Raw genomic sequence first — 13442 nt, 5'->3', positions numbered from 1 at the left:
TTACTGAATTCCATAAACAACAAAACCCAAGCACAATAACGGATACCAATCTTTTTTGCTGCTTCCTTATGTGACAAAGCTAGGTTGTGTTGAACTCTTCAGGAAGAAATAAAAATTACCAATTTTCTCTTATTTTCATTTCTTTGAATGACATTTTAGTCTGTGGTTGTTCAGGTATTTATCAGTGTTTATATATTTACACTGGTGAGGGTTGTTTGCCTTTCTGCTGGGTTTTATCAGTTTTTATAGTTTTAAACCTAAAAGAGGATAGCCTACCTTGGAGGGATGACTTTTATTGAGGCCCTATATGAAGCTTTATTGACTGGTATGTAGAAAAGGGAGGAATGCTCCCTGTTTGGATTGTAAGCGGATATGGCAAGGCCTGACCTTTGCAGATAAAGCAGTTAGCAAATTATGTCTTAGCGGGGGGCTTTAGGGGGTTTAGGAGGGCCAAATGTTTCTCCCACTTTTCTGCATAACAGGCTTGAGTGGTAAGCCTGTGGGACTCTTGTAGGATGCCCATGCTTTCTTATTAGAGGCAAAGGTATCCAAGCTCTGGGACCTCAGGTGCTGGATCGCTAGATTGAGATGTTTGGGGTCCAGATGTCTGAATTGACCTTGACTCTGGGTGAGAAGGTCTGGCATGCTGGGGAGCCTCTGGTAATCACTGATTGGCATCTTGAGTAATGAGTACCAAGACTGTGAATACACTGACCAGTTTATCCACAGTGCATTGTCCTTTGACTGTGGATGTGGGTACCTGGAGACAAAGTTTGGCAATTTTGAGTTTTCGGGGGTGGTGACAAGGTCTATGAGTGGTGTAAAGGAGCAAGACCTGTCGGTGGAGTTCCCACTTTTGGAATTGTTGATGTGTCCTGCTGAGCTGGTTGGCCAGGTTTTTGATCACTCCCAGAAAGTACTCCACCATGAGGTGAATGAGATCGTGTAGTGCCCACGGCCATGTCTTTTTTGCTTCTAGAGAGAGGGCAATTAAGTGAGTAACAGCCTGTTTCTTGAGCTAGTGAAAGGCTGTTATGTTGTCTGTTTAGCCATTAATGAGGGGGTGGAAGGTTTTCAGGGCTAGTTGTATGGCAAGGAGCTTGAGGTAGTTGATGTGGTATATAGTGATGAGGAGGATAGCTTGTATCATCCTATTTCCCAGATAAGCTCTCCAACCAGCATGAAAGTTATCCGCAGTGATGGTGAGGTGTGGAATAGGATCTAGGAAGGGCCTGCACTGCAACAGATTGCTGCTGTTTGATAACTGCAGAGAGTGATGGGTGCTAGTGCTTACCTAGTCTGTATCTTACTACTGACCCTCTGCCTGTGACCATTGAGCTGAGAGGAACTGTTGTAGCAGGCAAATATCAAGCTGGGCGTGGGGTACCTTGTGAATCCATCAGACTCATCAAGACCCAGTTCTGACTAAGAGTTCAGCGGAAAAACGGTTAAGAGCTGTCGAAAGGATAGCACCCACTGTGGGCTTGGGTAGGTGTCGCCTCTGACTGAGTTAGCACTGCCTGCAGGGCTGTATTTGAAGGGGTTGTTGGTGGGATGCAGGGGCATTTATTGAAAACCCAAGGCTGTTTAGGAGAGAGATGGTAGCCTGGGTGTCTCCTAGGCAGTGATTCTTGCTTGTGCTCTTGATAAGCCAATCATCGCGGAATGGAAAATCATGGACCCCATCCTTTCTTAGGTGGGTGGCTTTTACTGCTAGTAGGCACTTTGTGAATACCCCTGGAGCACTGATAATGACGAGGGTAAAACCCTGATTTGCATACTTAAGGTCTAGTGTCACCTTGTTGCAGTAGACGGATAATACCTTGTAGTGTGACCAATATGGAAGTATTCAGAGAGGATGTAGTGATATAGAGGCCTGAGGTCCAATATGGGGCTTAGGGAGACATCCTTCTTGGGGATCAGAAGGTAAAGGCAGAACCCCTTGCCCAGCATTTGAGGGGGACTTGCTGTATGGCCCCTTACAGAAAAAAAACTTGCACCTCTGCCTGCTGAAGGATTTGATGGTTGCTGCTGAAGGTGTGGGTATAGGGTAGGTTGTTGGAAGATGTGTTAGAAGTTTTAGGCAGTAGCCATGGAACCACTGCTAATATCCACTTGTCTGATGTGATTTCCATGAGGGAGGAAATCCCACAGTCTCCCCCTGAAAGGTGTCCTGTGATCGGGGATAAAGGAGGGTGACAACGCTTGGAGGGGGGAGCTCCTTTGTTAGAACCTCTTTTGCCACTGCCCATGTTGTTGTTGGCCCTGGAGCCAAGCTACACCTGACTGAAGAGCCCCAATCGGGACAAAACCAGTCTTGGGATTCTAATGTTCCAGTTCAGAGACGGCCTGGCTTGCCAAAGTGGGTCCCTTGCTCACTCTGCCAATGGAGCCAAGCTACACCTGCCTTAAGAGCCCCAATCAGGGCGAAACCAGTCTTGGACTGATTATGTTCCAATTTAGAGAGGCCCTTACTTGGCAGTTTAGGCTGAACTGTTTCTACTGGAGCAGGGTCAAGACTGATTTGCATATGGCCTGGGTCTAACTGCATATGGCTTGGACTAATCTGAGGTGGCATGGTGGGCAAAAGAAAGATGGGTTGGAAGGCTACCCCGAGCGATTGCCAGAGGTTATACTTATTGGAAGCATCCTCCCATCACCTTTTATGTGTTTGATGACCCTTAATGTACCCTTATGCCACCTGCTGGTGGCATGACTGCGGATGTTTCTGGTATGAGATGGTTGGGGCCGATGAATTGGCTTTGAATCCTACCTTGTATTGTTGCCTGTGAAAGGCACCCCTAGGTGATGATTTATTTATTTATGCATTTTTAAATAGCGCGGACTTTACCCGAAGGTGTCAGAGCGCTTCACAATAGGAACGTTAAGGATACATGAGGAGAAAATTACAAGTGAACAAATTACAAATGCAAACGTTAAGTTACATGAGGTAAAAGTGACAATTGTGAGCAAACAAAATACAAGAGGTAGCAAACAGTACATTACAGGAGGAAAAAAAATTACATGTGTGCAAGTTACAAAGGCGTACAAAGTATAAGTAGAGGTATAGTACAGCAATAAATGGCAGACACTCAAGCACAAGAACAAACGTTACGTAGGCAATGGTGGCACTTGTGCAAGTATCTAAAGCAAACAAAATGAAGGAGGTAGCAAACAGTGTGTTACAAGAGAAAAGTGACGTGTGCATGTTACAAAAGAGTACCAGACACAGGTAGAAGGATAATACTTCAAAAAATGGCAGACCCCTCAACACCACTCAAACCACAAGAACACACTGGGAAGGCACTTCCATAGTCATGGAGAATAGAATTTCCTATAATGGAAGGTCCTCCTTCAGATAATAGAGAGGGCGAGCATTATATTTTATGACTTTAGCAGTTTCTGTGTCCTTCTTGATTTGTTTTCATCTGATCAACCTGCAGAACAAACAGATTTTCTCCATCAAAGGGATGGTTGAGCAGATATTGCTGGACCTCCGGCTTAAAGCCTGAAATGTGGAGCCAGGTGTGGTGTCTAATGAGGACACCAGTGTTGACCCTCCTATATGCGGTGTTTGCAGCATCGAGGGTGCTGCGGATTTTGGCAATGGAAGTAGATTCCCCCGGCATTATTTCCTCACCTCTCTTTTGGAATTCCTCTAGGAGATGTATGACTATGAATTGCCTCTTGTCCCACTAAGCCCTGTCATAGTGGGAAAGGAGGCCGACAGAGTTGGCTATCCTTCAGTGGGTAGTAGCCCCCTACTGCTATGGTTTTCCCGACCATCCGCCAGCCTCTTGCTCTCATTATTGGGCAGGGGAGTGACGCCTGTGGTCTGAGTGGAAGCCTACTTGAGCGCTGTACTGGTGACCAGGGAGTCTGGTGGAACATGATGAAGGCTAGGTCTTTGGGAAAAGGCGTGTATTTTTTCTCTACCCATGGTGTTAGCACCCTGGCCTTGATGGGCTCTTTGACGATATCAGGGGCTGATTTGAGCATACCCTTCAACAGTGGGAAGAACTGGACAGTTCTCTCTGACTTAAAGACTGTTTCCATGAGGAAATCATCTTCCTCAATGAGGACATCCATATCCATTTTGGATGCCCGGTGTATCATCTTGTGGGTTGCTACGGTGCCGTCCGGGGAGATACCCTTACAGGGTAATGGTCCAGGTCTGGATCCCATAGGGGATTATCATTGTGGTCGTCCCATGGGTCATCTGTGGGCACCAGGTGATCAAATGGTGCCTTGAAAGGGTCAGCAGTTTTAAAATGGAGTGTAATATATGATGATTTTATTTATGAGCATTTTCCTAGCCTTTGTTTCTCTAACACCTTTTTAACTTCTGTATTTACAGACCAATACAAGACTACACTATATACTTTTTGTTATTGTTGTGTAAATGTTATTGTTAATTAATTGCACATTAAGCTAACTTATTACAGGTACAGGGTGGTATTTTTGAGCAATTTCTGAAGCTAGTGGTGCTACTATTATTTTTAAACAGAAAGAAGGTGGCGGCACACTGCCTCACCATTATTTTTAGTTCGTCGTTTAGTTAAGTCCGTCTGACCAATGTAAATTAGACTTATGTTGTGCTATTATGTTGTGTCAGCTGATAATGGCACACTATTGAAACTACCAGAAAACCATCACAAGTCGAAGCAATTACATGTTAATGAATAATGTTCAGCTCTCAGGTCTGTTTGTACCCTTTTCACATCAGTTTTCTCATGATTGTTACATGGTATCTATTTTTTTTCCTGATGTGCTGATCTGTTGATATCTGTGCTGCAGAGAAATTGGAAAAGGAGAAGACTCATCAGAAGTAGATGTGTCAGGAGGCACGCGCAAGAGAGAACAAGACACAAATTGATGCAAAGAATCCTTACCCGAAGGCATAGACAGTGCTGGAGTTGAAGAACGGAGCCAGTTTTGTTGCTCGGACCAAGTCCCCTACCTGCAATCGGGGCAAAAAGGATAGAGCGCATCATTAAGCTAACCGAGGCCACATACTATGCCGTCTGCTGTTGAAACAGGAGCATGGGCTTTCGAATCAATGAAGTGGGGTGACATCTGATGTCTTTCTAGCAACTCAAGATCCCTCCTTCTCTCCTTTGATACACGATCTCACTCCCCCCTCTATCTTCTCTAGCTCCATGTTCATCTTCCAAGCCCCTCTACTCTTTTGCATGGTTCATTGTTTCCCTCCCACTCTTCCCCTATGTCTTTATTGTTGCCACTCTTTCCTTGTGTGTCCCTTTCTCCCTCTTTCTCTCCTATCACATGGAACCTCAAAAGATGTGAAGGAGAGGAACATGGGACTACAAAGAATGACCCTTGTAGTTCCACGTCCCTCAAGGTAGGGTGTTTGTATTTCTATTTTTCTTTACCTCTCTAGTTTGTGGTACAATGTTCTACGTTCCTTTCATCTTTCTTGGGGTTTCAGATCTTCCTTTTCTGTAAACACATCACCTTCCTTCTCTGTCTCTGGTTTAGTGTTCCCTTCATGCTCATCTGTGTTCTTCTCCCTTTTGTCACTTTTATAGGCCAATGTTCTCGTTTTTATTCTCGTGGTTCCTTGCTCACGTCTTTCTTGATATTATGTGTTCCTCTCCCACTCCTCTTGTGGTTCTATGTTCTCATTCCTATCCTCTCCCTTGTGCTTCTGTGCTAACCTCCCTTGTCCCTACTGTGGTTTCATCTCTTTCAGCTCATGTGATTCCATGGTTCATTTTTCTCTGTTGTGGTTGAGGTATCCCTCCCTCTCCTTTCTATGGTTTCACATCTTCTTCTTTCTCTTTTAGTTCTATGTTCCCCTCCCTCTGCTGTCTCATATTCCAGTAGGCACCTTTCTTCTTATGTATCTTTCTATTAATTCCCTCTATGCTATCTAGATCACGGTCTCAGGTCCCCTGTGATGGGGCTACATGTTATTTCTTTCCACTCTTGGGATCATGTTACCTTTCCTCTTCTCTTGCGGTTCCATTTTCCCTTTTTCTTCACACTTGTGTTCATGTTCCCATCTTTCTCCTCTCTTACAGGCATATGTACCTCTGAATCTTTCTGTTTCATAGCTCACCTTCTTCTGGTGCAATGTTTCATGTTTCCCTTCCGTCGAGTCCCAGGTTTCTGCCCCCTTCTGTCTTGTGGTGACCTGCCCCCTTCCCTTTCTTGTGGCCCAGGTTTCCTCTCCTTCTCCTCCTTTATGGTTTCCAATTACCCTCTCCTCCTCTGCTGTGTTCCATTCTCCTCGCTCTTCTTTGACATTTCCATACTCTGTTTTCAGCATATACATCTATATTCCCTTCCTCTATGCTGTAGATCAAGGTTTCAGATTCTCCCTCTCACCTCTTTTCTGATTTCAAATTCTGCTCCCCCTCAAGTGGTCAAGACTTCCCTCAATGTGCCCTAGATCACAGCCCAAGGACATGGACGTTGATTCACCAAAATGTTAGGGGTAGCGGAAGCGACATCACGCACCCTTCGACCTGTGATGACATCGCTGGATGTGACATCACATAACATTGTCCCTACTGGTAATACAGGAAGTGATGACATATGAGTTTATGCCCTGAGGACGTCACATGAGGTGAAATTGCTGAAAATAAAAAACCGAAATAAGGCCAAAATTAAACAATACGTTCAAATAAAAAAAGAATAACAGAGATGCTTACACGCCTATTTCAATCAGAACACATATATTCATTGGGATGCTACCATGATATGTCAGGCATGCAACTATCACATGCTATGTGATAGGCACCATGTGCCAGACAGCATAATTAACGCCCCAAATGCTACACCAAGCCCCCACATGCTCTGGCACCATTACAATTGGAAGCTTTTATCAGGTACACAGATTAGGGGCAGCATGACGTGCAGGCTTACCACATACTGACAGAAAGGGCACAACAGAGGCAGCATGAGTGTAAGCACGACCCCACCACACAAAACGGATACAGAATGAGCAGTATTACTCGTGCTGGAGCTTAGGCTAAGCAATTGAGGAGTTGAGCCTAATGACTTTTTAGCAGTGTTGTTCTTGCCTCCATACTGTGATACCAGTGTACATTACAAGTTAGAAGAGTTCCAGCTTCCAAGAGCTGAGAGGATGTGCCCATATTAGCATGTCAGTGCATATTGAAAATCAGGAGAGAGGTGAAATGTAAAAGCTCAGCAAATGTCTGATTAGAAGTTTAGTGCATATTACAAATTTAATGCTGTCCATACTACTTACAGAAGTGCACTGTGTTGGATATGGAGATATCTCAGAGCTATTAGAGTTGTGCATAATGCAAGGCATGCTGGAAATGCATTGCGAAAGCTCCATGGAATTCTTAGAGCTAAGATAGTGATGCCGGGTGCACATGAAGATATAGAAGCATTACGAGAGCTTCATGGACATTTTCGGTCCTCATTCCCAGCCTGCTGGAGCAGTATCCACAGGGGGATTCTGCACTGGCTGATTCTCAAGGGCCTGGTATTCTTGAATCCTAAATTACTAGTGTAAGGCCCAATTTTACCCTGTGCAGGTCCACACCTGCTAAATTCACGTGTCCGCTGACATTTTTAACCTATCTGAAGCATGTGAAAAAGGAGCAACTATTCCCAGATTCACATGTTCTTTCCCATTCTGGGGAACTTAACGTGCGATGCCAATATTAGGGCTGAAGGTACCAGTCAGAATCAGTACTTTGGGGCTGGTAAGGTCAACGTTTAATTACAGGCATCTTGTAATGTAACCCTAAGTAGTGGGATAGCAATACATGGTGCAAGTGAGGATAGAAATGCAATGTGAGTGCTTTGTGAGAGCCCAGAGGAAGTCTTAGTAATGGGATAGCAGTCATGCTTGGTGCAAGTGTGGCTAGAGTTCCATTAAGGAACAAAGAGAGTCCCACTGGGTAACCACTGAAGTGGTTATAATTGTTCTGGTAGTACCCAAAGTCTTGTTTTTAGCAATACCAATCACACAATAAATCAAAAAACCTCAAAAATTATGCAAAGGCATTCGACTAGATATAGGCCAACAGTATAATCAAGTTATAAAGCAACTTAGAACACATATGTATCACACATAATATTCACTGTTTAATCAGATTAAGGACAACAGGAGAAATGTTTAAAAAGTTTGTTTCTGCATTTATTCAGAATAGTAATTATATTGCAATGACATCAAATAAATTAAAAACAATATGTTATACAATCAATTAAAAACCTATAGAGTCAGAGACATATACAAAAAAACATTTTTTACGGTGTAAGGTTAAAATGTTCACGAGAACAGGGGTCGACGCGGCGTTTCGGTTCAGGAGTAACAATAAAAAACCTTCTTCAGGACCAGTTCTGAAATTGTTTTTGTCTTCCAGATAAATCATAGAAGAACGGGGGCCCGATTGTGTAATCGGGTTTAGATGAACTGCGTATTTCGCAAATCTGAATATAGTGGAGACAGTTCTGGTGTCTTATGCTCTTTATGGGCGTGTTCACGCTCTGGTAGTAGGAGCCACCGATATTGGTTATTTACTTGGCCAGAAATTGATAACTGGCAAATCGCTGTGTCGCAAGCCTTTTCAATTGGCTTAATCTGCGTTCGATATCTGAGGAGTGTAGGGGATTATCCTCACACTTCTAGCTTGAATTCGGCCTCCCTGCTCCTACACCGGCAGCGTTTCGGGGGTTCTGTATTTGTTGAATATGACATATTCAAGAAATACAGAACTCCCGAAACGCTGCCGGTGTAGGAGCAGGGAGGCCGAATTCAAGCTAGAAGTGTGAGGATAATTGAAAAGGCTTGCGACACAGCGATTTGCCAGTTATCAATTTCTGGCCAAGTAAATAACCAATATCCACTATATTCAGATTTGCGAAATACGCAGTTCATCTAAACCCGGATTACACAATCGGGCCCCCGTTCTTCTATGATTTATCTGGAAGACAAAAACAATTTCAGAACTGGTCCTGAAGAAGGTTTTTTATTGTTACTCCTGAACCGAAACGCCGCGTCGACCCCTGTTCTCGTGAACATTTTAACCTTACACTGTAAAAAATGTTTTTTTGTATATGTCTCTGACTCTATAGGTTTTTAATTGATTGTATAACATATTGTTTTTAATTTATTTGATGTCATTGCAATATAATTACTATTTTGAATAAATGCAGAAACGAACTTTTTAAACATTTCTCCTGTTGTCCTTAATCTGATTAAACAGTGAATATTATGTGTGATACATATGTGTTCTAAGTTGCTTTATAACTTGATTATACTGTTGGCCTATATCTAGTCGAATGCCTTTGCATAATGTTTGAGGTTTTTTGATTTATTGTGTGATTAGTATTGCTAAAAACAAGACTTTGGGTACTACCAGAACAATTATAACCACTTCAGTGGTTACCCAGTGGGACTCTCTTTGTTCCTTAAGACTACTCCCCTGTCCCAGACTGAGAAGATAAGGGGGCCTCCTTTACCTTTTAGAGTTCCATTAAGACAGCACTGTGCTAGACTTACTACTAGGATCATAGCAGTGCATGGTGGGTGCAAGTGAGGATAGCGAAAGCTCGGAGGAAGGCAGTGCATGGTACAAATGAGGATAGAGATGCAGCGTGAGCTCTAAGCTAGTCTTAGTACTGGGATAGTGATGTCTGATGGAAGTGAGGATAGAGATGTACTAAATGAGGCTGTCAGTACAATGAGTAGTCACTATTTAAACATTTCGAGCTTGAATGCTAGCACAAGTCAAATTTCACAAATAGAACTTTGTAATTTCCATACAATTAAATGTATTTCACCCTAAGCCGGGCCACATGGCAGATACAGTTTTGCAAGGTTTTTTGTTTTTGAGGAGTAGAGTACCGGCACATCTCAAGAGAGACGTAATACATTTAATTGGAGAGTACCGGCACTTCTGAGAAACAAGCAGGGCCTCTGGTACAGAGTACCTGCACTTTTATCTATCCATTCCAAGCACTGCTCGACATTCAATACTGTTGTGAATTTGCCATTTATCTAACCAGCATTCTGCCAATGCCATGACAATGCAGTGAATTCAGTAGTCCGGAAATGACTTTGAAATTGGTCCAGTGGTTTCCATCACAGGCCGGAGTCTGTTATGGGTCATGTGCCCAAAGACTTAATTTCCTTAAGACTTAATTTCCTTGGCAGACCCCGGAGGACAGAAAGAGCTAAACTGCCACTGTCGCTCCTCAACCAGGCATTAGAAAGCTGTGCAAATCTAGGATAGTCACCCCCACTTTGGGGCATATTTACAAAGAAGTGATGGAGCGTGGTGTTACCCTACTTGGCTTAAAGCCGTGCTCCACCACTTCTGAAACGCAGAGCTGCACCATGTTTACAACAAGATGGTGCAGCCCCGCGATTCCCCCTGCGATGGCGCTAATTTCAGCTGCCTAGCACCAACGCAGGCACCACTGCACCATAGTGTAAGGGTGCCGGGGATGTGGGGAATTACTGTTTATGTGCAGAAAGGTGTCCCTTCTGCACATAAACAATCTTAAATGGTGAATTGTAACTTTTATGTGTGCTGCTTGTGCAGCACACATAGAAATTGCAACTCGTCATTTTTAAAATGATTGTTTATGTGCAGGAAGGGACACCTTCCTGTACATAAACAATCATGCATGGTGTTTTGCTGTTTGTATGTGTGCTGCACAATGCAGCACACATAAAAACAGCAAAAACGCAGAGAAATAAAGAATTTCTCCGCTTTGCGCCCTGTTAACACTAGGTTTGCCCTGGTCTTCATTTTGGCGCTGCCCGCTATTTGCACCACTCTTGTAAATATGGGGCAGCATTAAAATCAATGGGTGTTGCGGCAGAATGCCCACCGCAACACCCATTGCCCACCCCTTTCACACTAAGTATTGCATGAAAGGGTACCTTAATAACAGGGCAGTGTTAAGCCACATTAAGTGGCTTAACGTTGCCTTGTAAATAAGACAAAGCCCCTATTGCCACAACTTCGAAAAAAGTTATTGTAATATGTCCCTTTGTCTCTTAAGACAATTGGTGGGAATAATGTTCCATAAGAAAAAATACACATCTTTGGACTCAGCAACTCACCTCTCCCGCACTCAAGTGTGTCTACTTGCATCAAGTGAACAAGCAATACCAACTCAAAAACTGGGGCCAGGGGCAGCTAGTGTCTTCAACCTGGGCCATTCCCACCTAAAAACACAGCATCATGGGAAATCTCAAAGCTACGCAACCCTTCTACCAGAACAAGCCACCCTCCATACTTCAAGGGATCATGCCTCTAGGCAGGTGCAGAAGCCCACCTCTATGGCACACCCTGTGTCGTATATTGGAAACATCCCTAAAATCATGCCTTTTCAGAAAGGCCCTGAAAAGGTATCTTTTACCCTCTCCTTTCTGGCTTGAGCTATGACAGGTATTATATTCCGCATCATGTAGCAACATATTCGTCATTGCTCTGGGAAGCTGGGCGGAGGCCCGCTGGTGCAATATAAAAGTGGGTCAATGCTGTGGGTCACAGTTTTGAGTCCTAACGTGTCTTGTTCAGCCTTTTATCCTTATATAATTAGTGAAATGAATACCCTTGGGTTGGACAATAGTGACATCTTTTATTACAGGCTTGCCTGGTTGAAGGACGAAATAAAGAGCATGTTTACCGTTATAGGTGTGAAATCGTTGATGAACGTATAATGACCATAACGATTGCTGTTATTACGGTGTATAATGATGGCAGATATTTACATTTGCTCCTCTCTACCCTCCCAGCTGCCCTTCGCTTTCTTCCCGCTTCTGACTTTCGCAAGCATGCGGCCCCTGATGTTCTACTTCACCACCGCGTAGCTTTAAGCAGCCACGTTTGTTTACTGGTCTTTGTGCTGCCCAGAGACCTCTCGGAGCAAGGGGTCGCAAGGATAGCGCCAGGGGTCGCAAGGGGAAAGAAAGCTAGGGGTCTCAGCGTCAGGTTGTCTTCCCTCTCTTCTCTTGTGCTTTGATAGCCCCTTCCCTTCTTTCATACATACACGACCCTCTGACACATCTCTCCATGTTCTCTTCCTATGTTGAAGATCGCAGCTCCAGCCTCCAAGTTCCTTTCCCCTTTCTCTTGTGGTTCCAGGTTTCCCTCTCTCTCCTCTCATATGACCCCTATGCAACCCTTGAACTCTAGGACACAACCCTATTTTGACTTCCCTCCTCTCTTGCGGTTCCAGGTTTCTCTCCTGCTCTTCTCTTTTGGTTCTGTGCATCCTTCCTTTCCCGAATTTCCTCCTTTTCTCTGACATATCACTGTACCATACCCTCTCTGCATTCTAAAAACAGCCCTAGGTTCTATTCCATTTCTTGTTTTGTGGTTACAAGTGCCTCTCTTCTAATGCTAGATCCCCTCTCCCAGGTGTAGATCATAACCCTGGTACCCTTCCATCTCTCACCATCTTCTGCACTTTGCTGGCCTCCACTTTGAAGGCTCTTGTGTCCTGCCGGGTAAGGTCTTGGCTTAGCTGCCGGTTCTGGATCCGCAAGCTGCAGGCAAAAGTCTGGCTCACTAGAGGCTCAGATGGAGAGTTGAAGTCTGAAAAACAACAGAGAGCCTGGTCAGAGCCTACAAAGACGGAGAAGACATTATTTCTCCTTCCTTAGAATCCTTCTCTTCCAAATGCCCCAGTCCATCTTCTAATTTTAAAGTCCACCTTCCTTTGTCCATTAGCTTTGTTGTTGCATTTCTCCTTCCAAGATCCGTCTGATGTGTGCAGCAAGGCTTCTATACGTATTTTTCATTTTATACATAATACAGGCCTGGATTTACGCTAACATGATTACGGTGCATTTTAAAATGAATCAGTGTATGGTGCAAGTGCAGGGCATAGAAAGCATGCTAATTTGCAGTTTGTGCAGCCCATAAACCTGTGCTTAGATTGTCATGTTGTTCATTATTCATGCTGGAAAGATAAAAAATGAAAAATTCCATTCTCCAATGCACGCACAGTTCATAATTCTAATATATATATATATATATATTTTTTTTTTTAAGTCGAAATAAATTAATTTACTATGGGATTCTGTTTTAAGTCCTTGTCTCCATTACTTTCTATGCAAAGGAGTGGCAGTATCAGTGGTTGGTCTTATTGCTCCTTTTTTGGGAGTAGTAATTTACATGTGTGAACTTGGCTCCTCCACCCCTGTTTCAGGGGATGGAGACATGTAAATCTACCCTTTTGAGTAACTTTAGACTCATAAATGGTGAACAGCTCAAAGTTGTAAGGTTGCTCAATAATGTATGAGTAAACTTACATGTGTACCTTACTCACAAGTATAAGTTACCTTTGTGAATAGCCCGATAGTGGGAAATACAAACTATTGTGCATCTATGCAGATTTTGGGCTAGGTGGTGCTGTGCTAATACCACCTCCAGATGAGAGATTATTTGACAGGGTTTTCTGACTCACACTTCCAA

The 13442-nt window shown here is 43.6% G+C and overlaps 1 protein-coding gene across 2 annotated transcripts in view; it reads right to left on the bottom strand.

The window, feature by feature from the left end:
* Positions 1-13442, bottom strand: part of TMPRSS6 (transmembrane serine protease 6) — a 259562-nt gene that overhangs the window by 199731 nt on the left and 46389 nt on the right. For both annotated transcript variants that reach the window (XM_086963148.1, XM_086963145.1), the window contains exons 3-4: positions 12421-12560; positions 4893-4960 (exon numbers count right to left, since the gene is read on the bottom strand). In XM_086963148.1, coding sequence (XP_086819274.1) covers positions 4893-4960; positions 12421-12560 — 208 coding nt within the window. The remainder of the gene's footprint in view (positions 1-4892; positions 4961-12420; positions 12561-13442) is intronic.

This window comes from Lissotriton vulgaris, chromosome 1_1 (genome assembly GCF_964263255.1).
Source record: "Lissotriton vulgaris chromosome 1_1, aLisVul1.2, whole genome shotgun sequence".
Taxonomy (NCBI): domain Eukaryota; kingdom Metazoa; phylum Chordata; class Amphibia; order Caudata; family Salamandridae; genus Lissotriton; species Lissotriton vulgaris.
The sequence above is the reverse complement of the archived record's forward strand: the minus strand, read 5'-3'. Positions and strand labels throughout refer to the sequence as shown.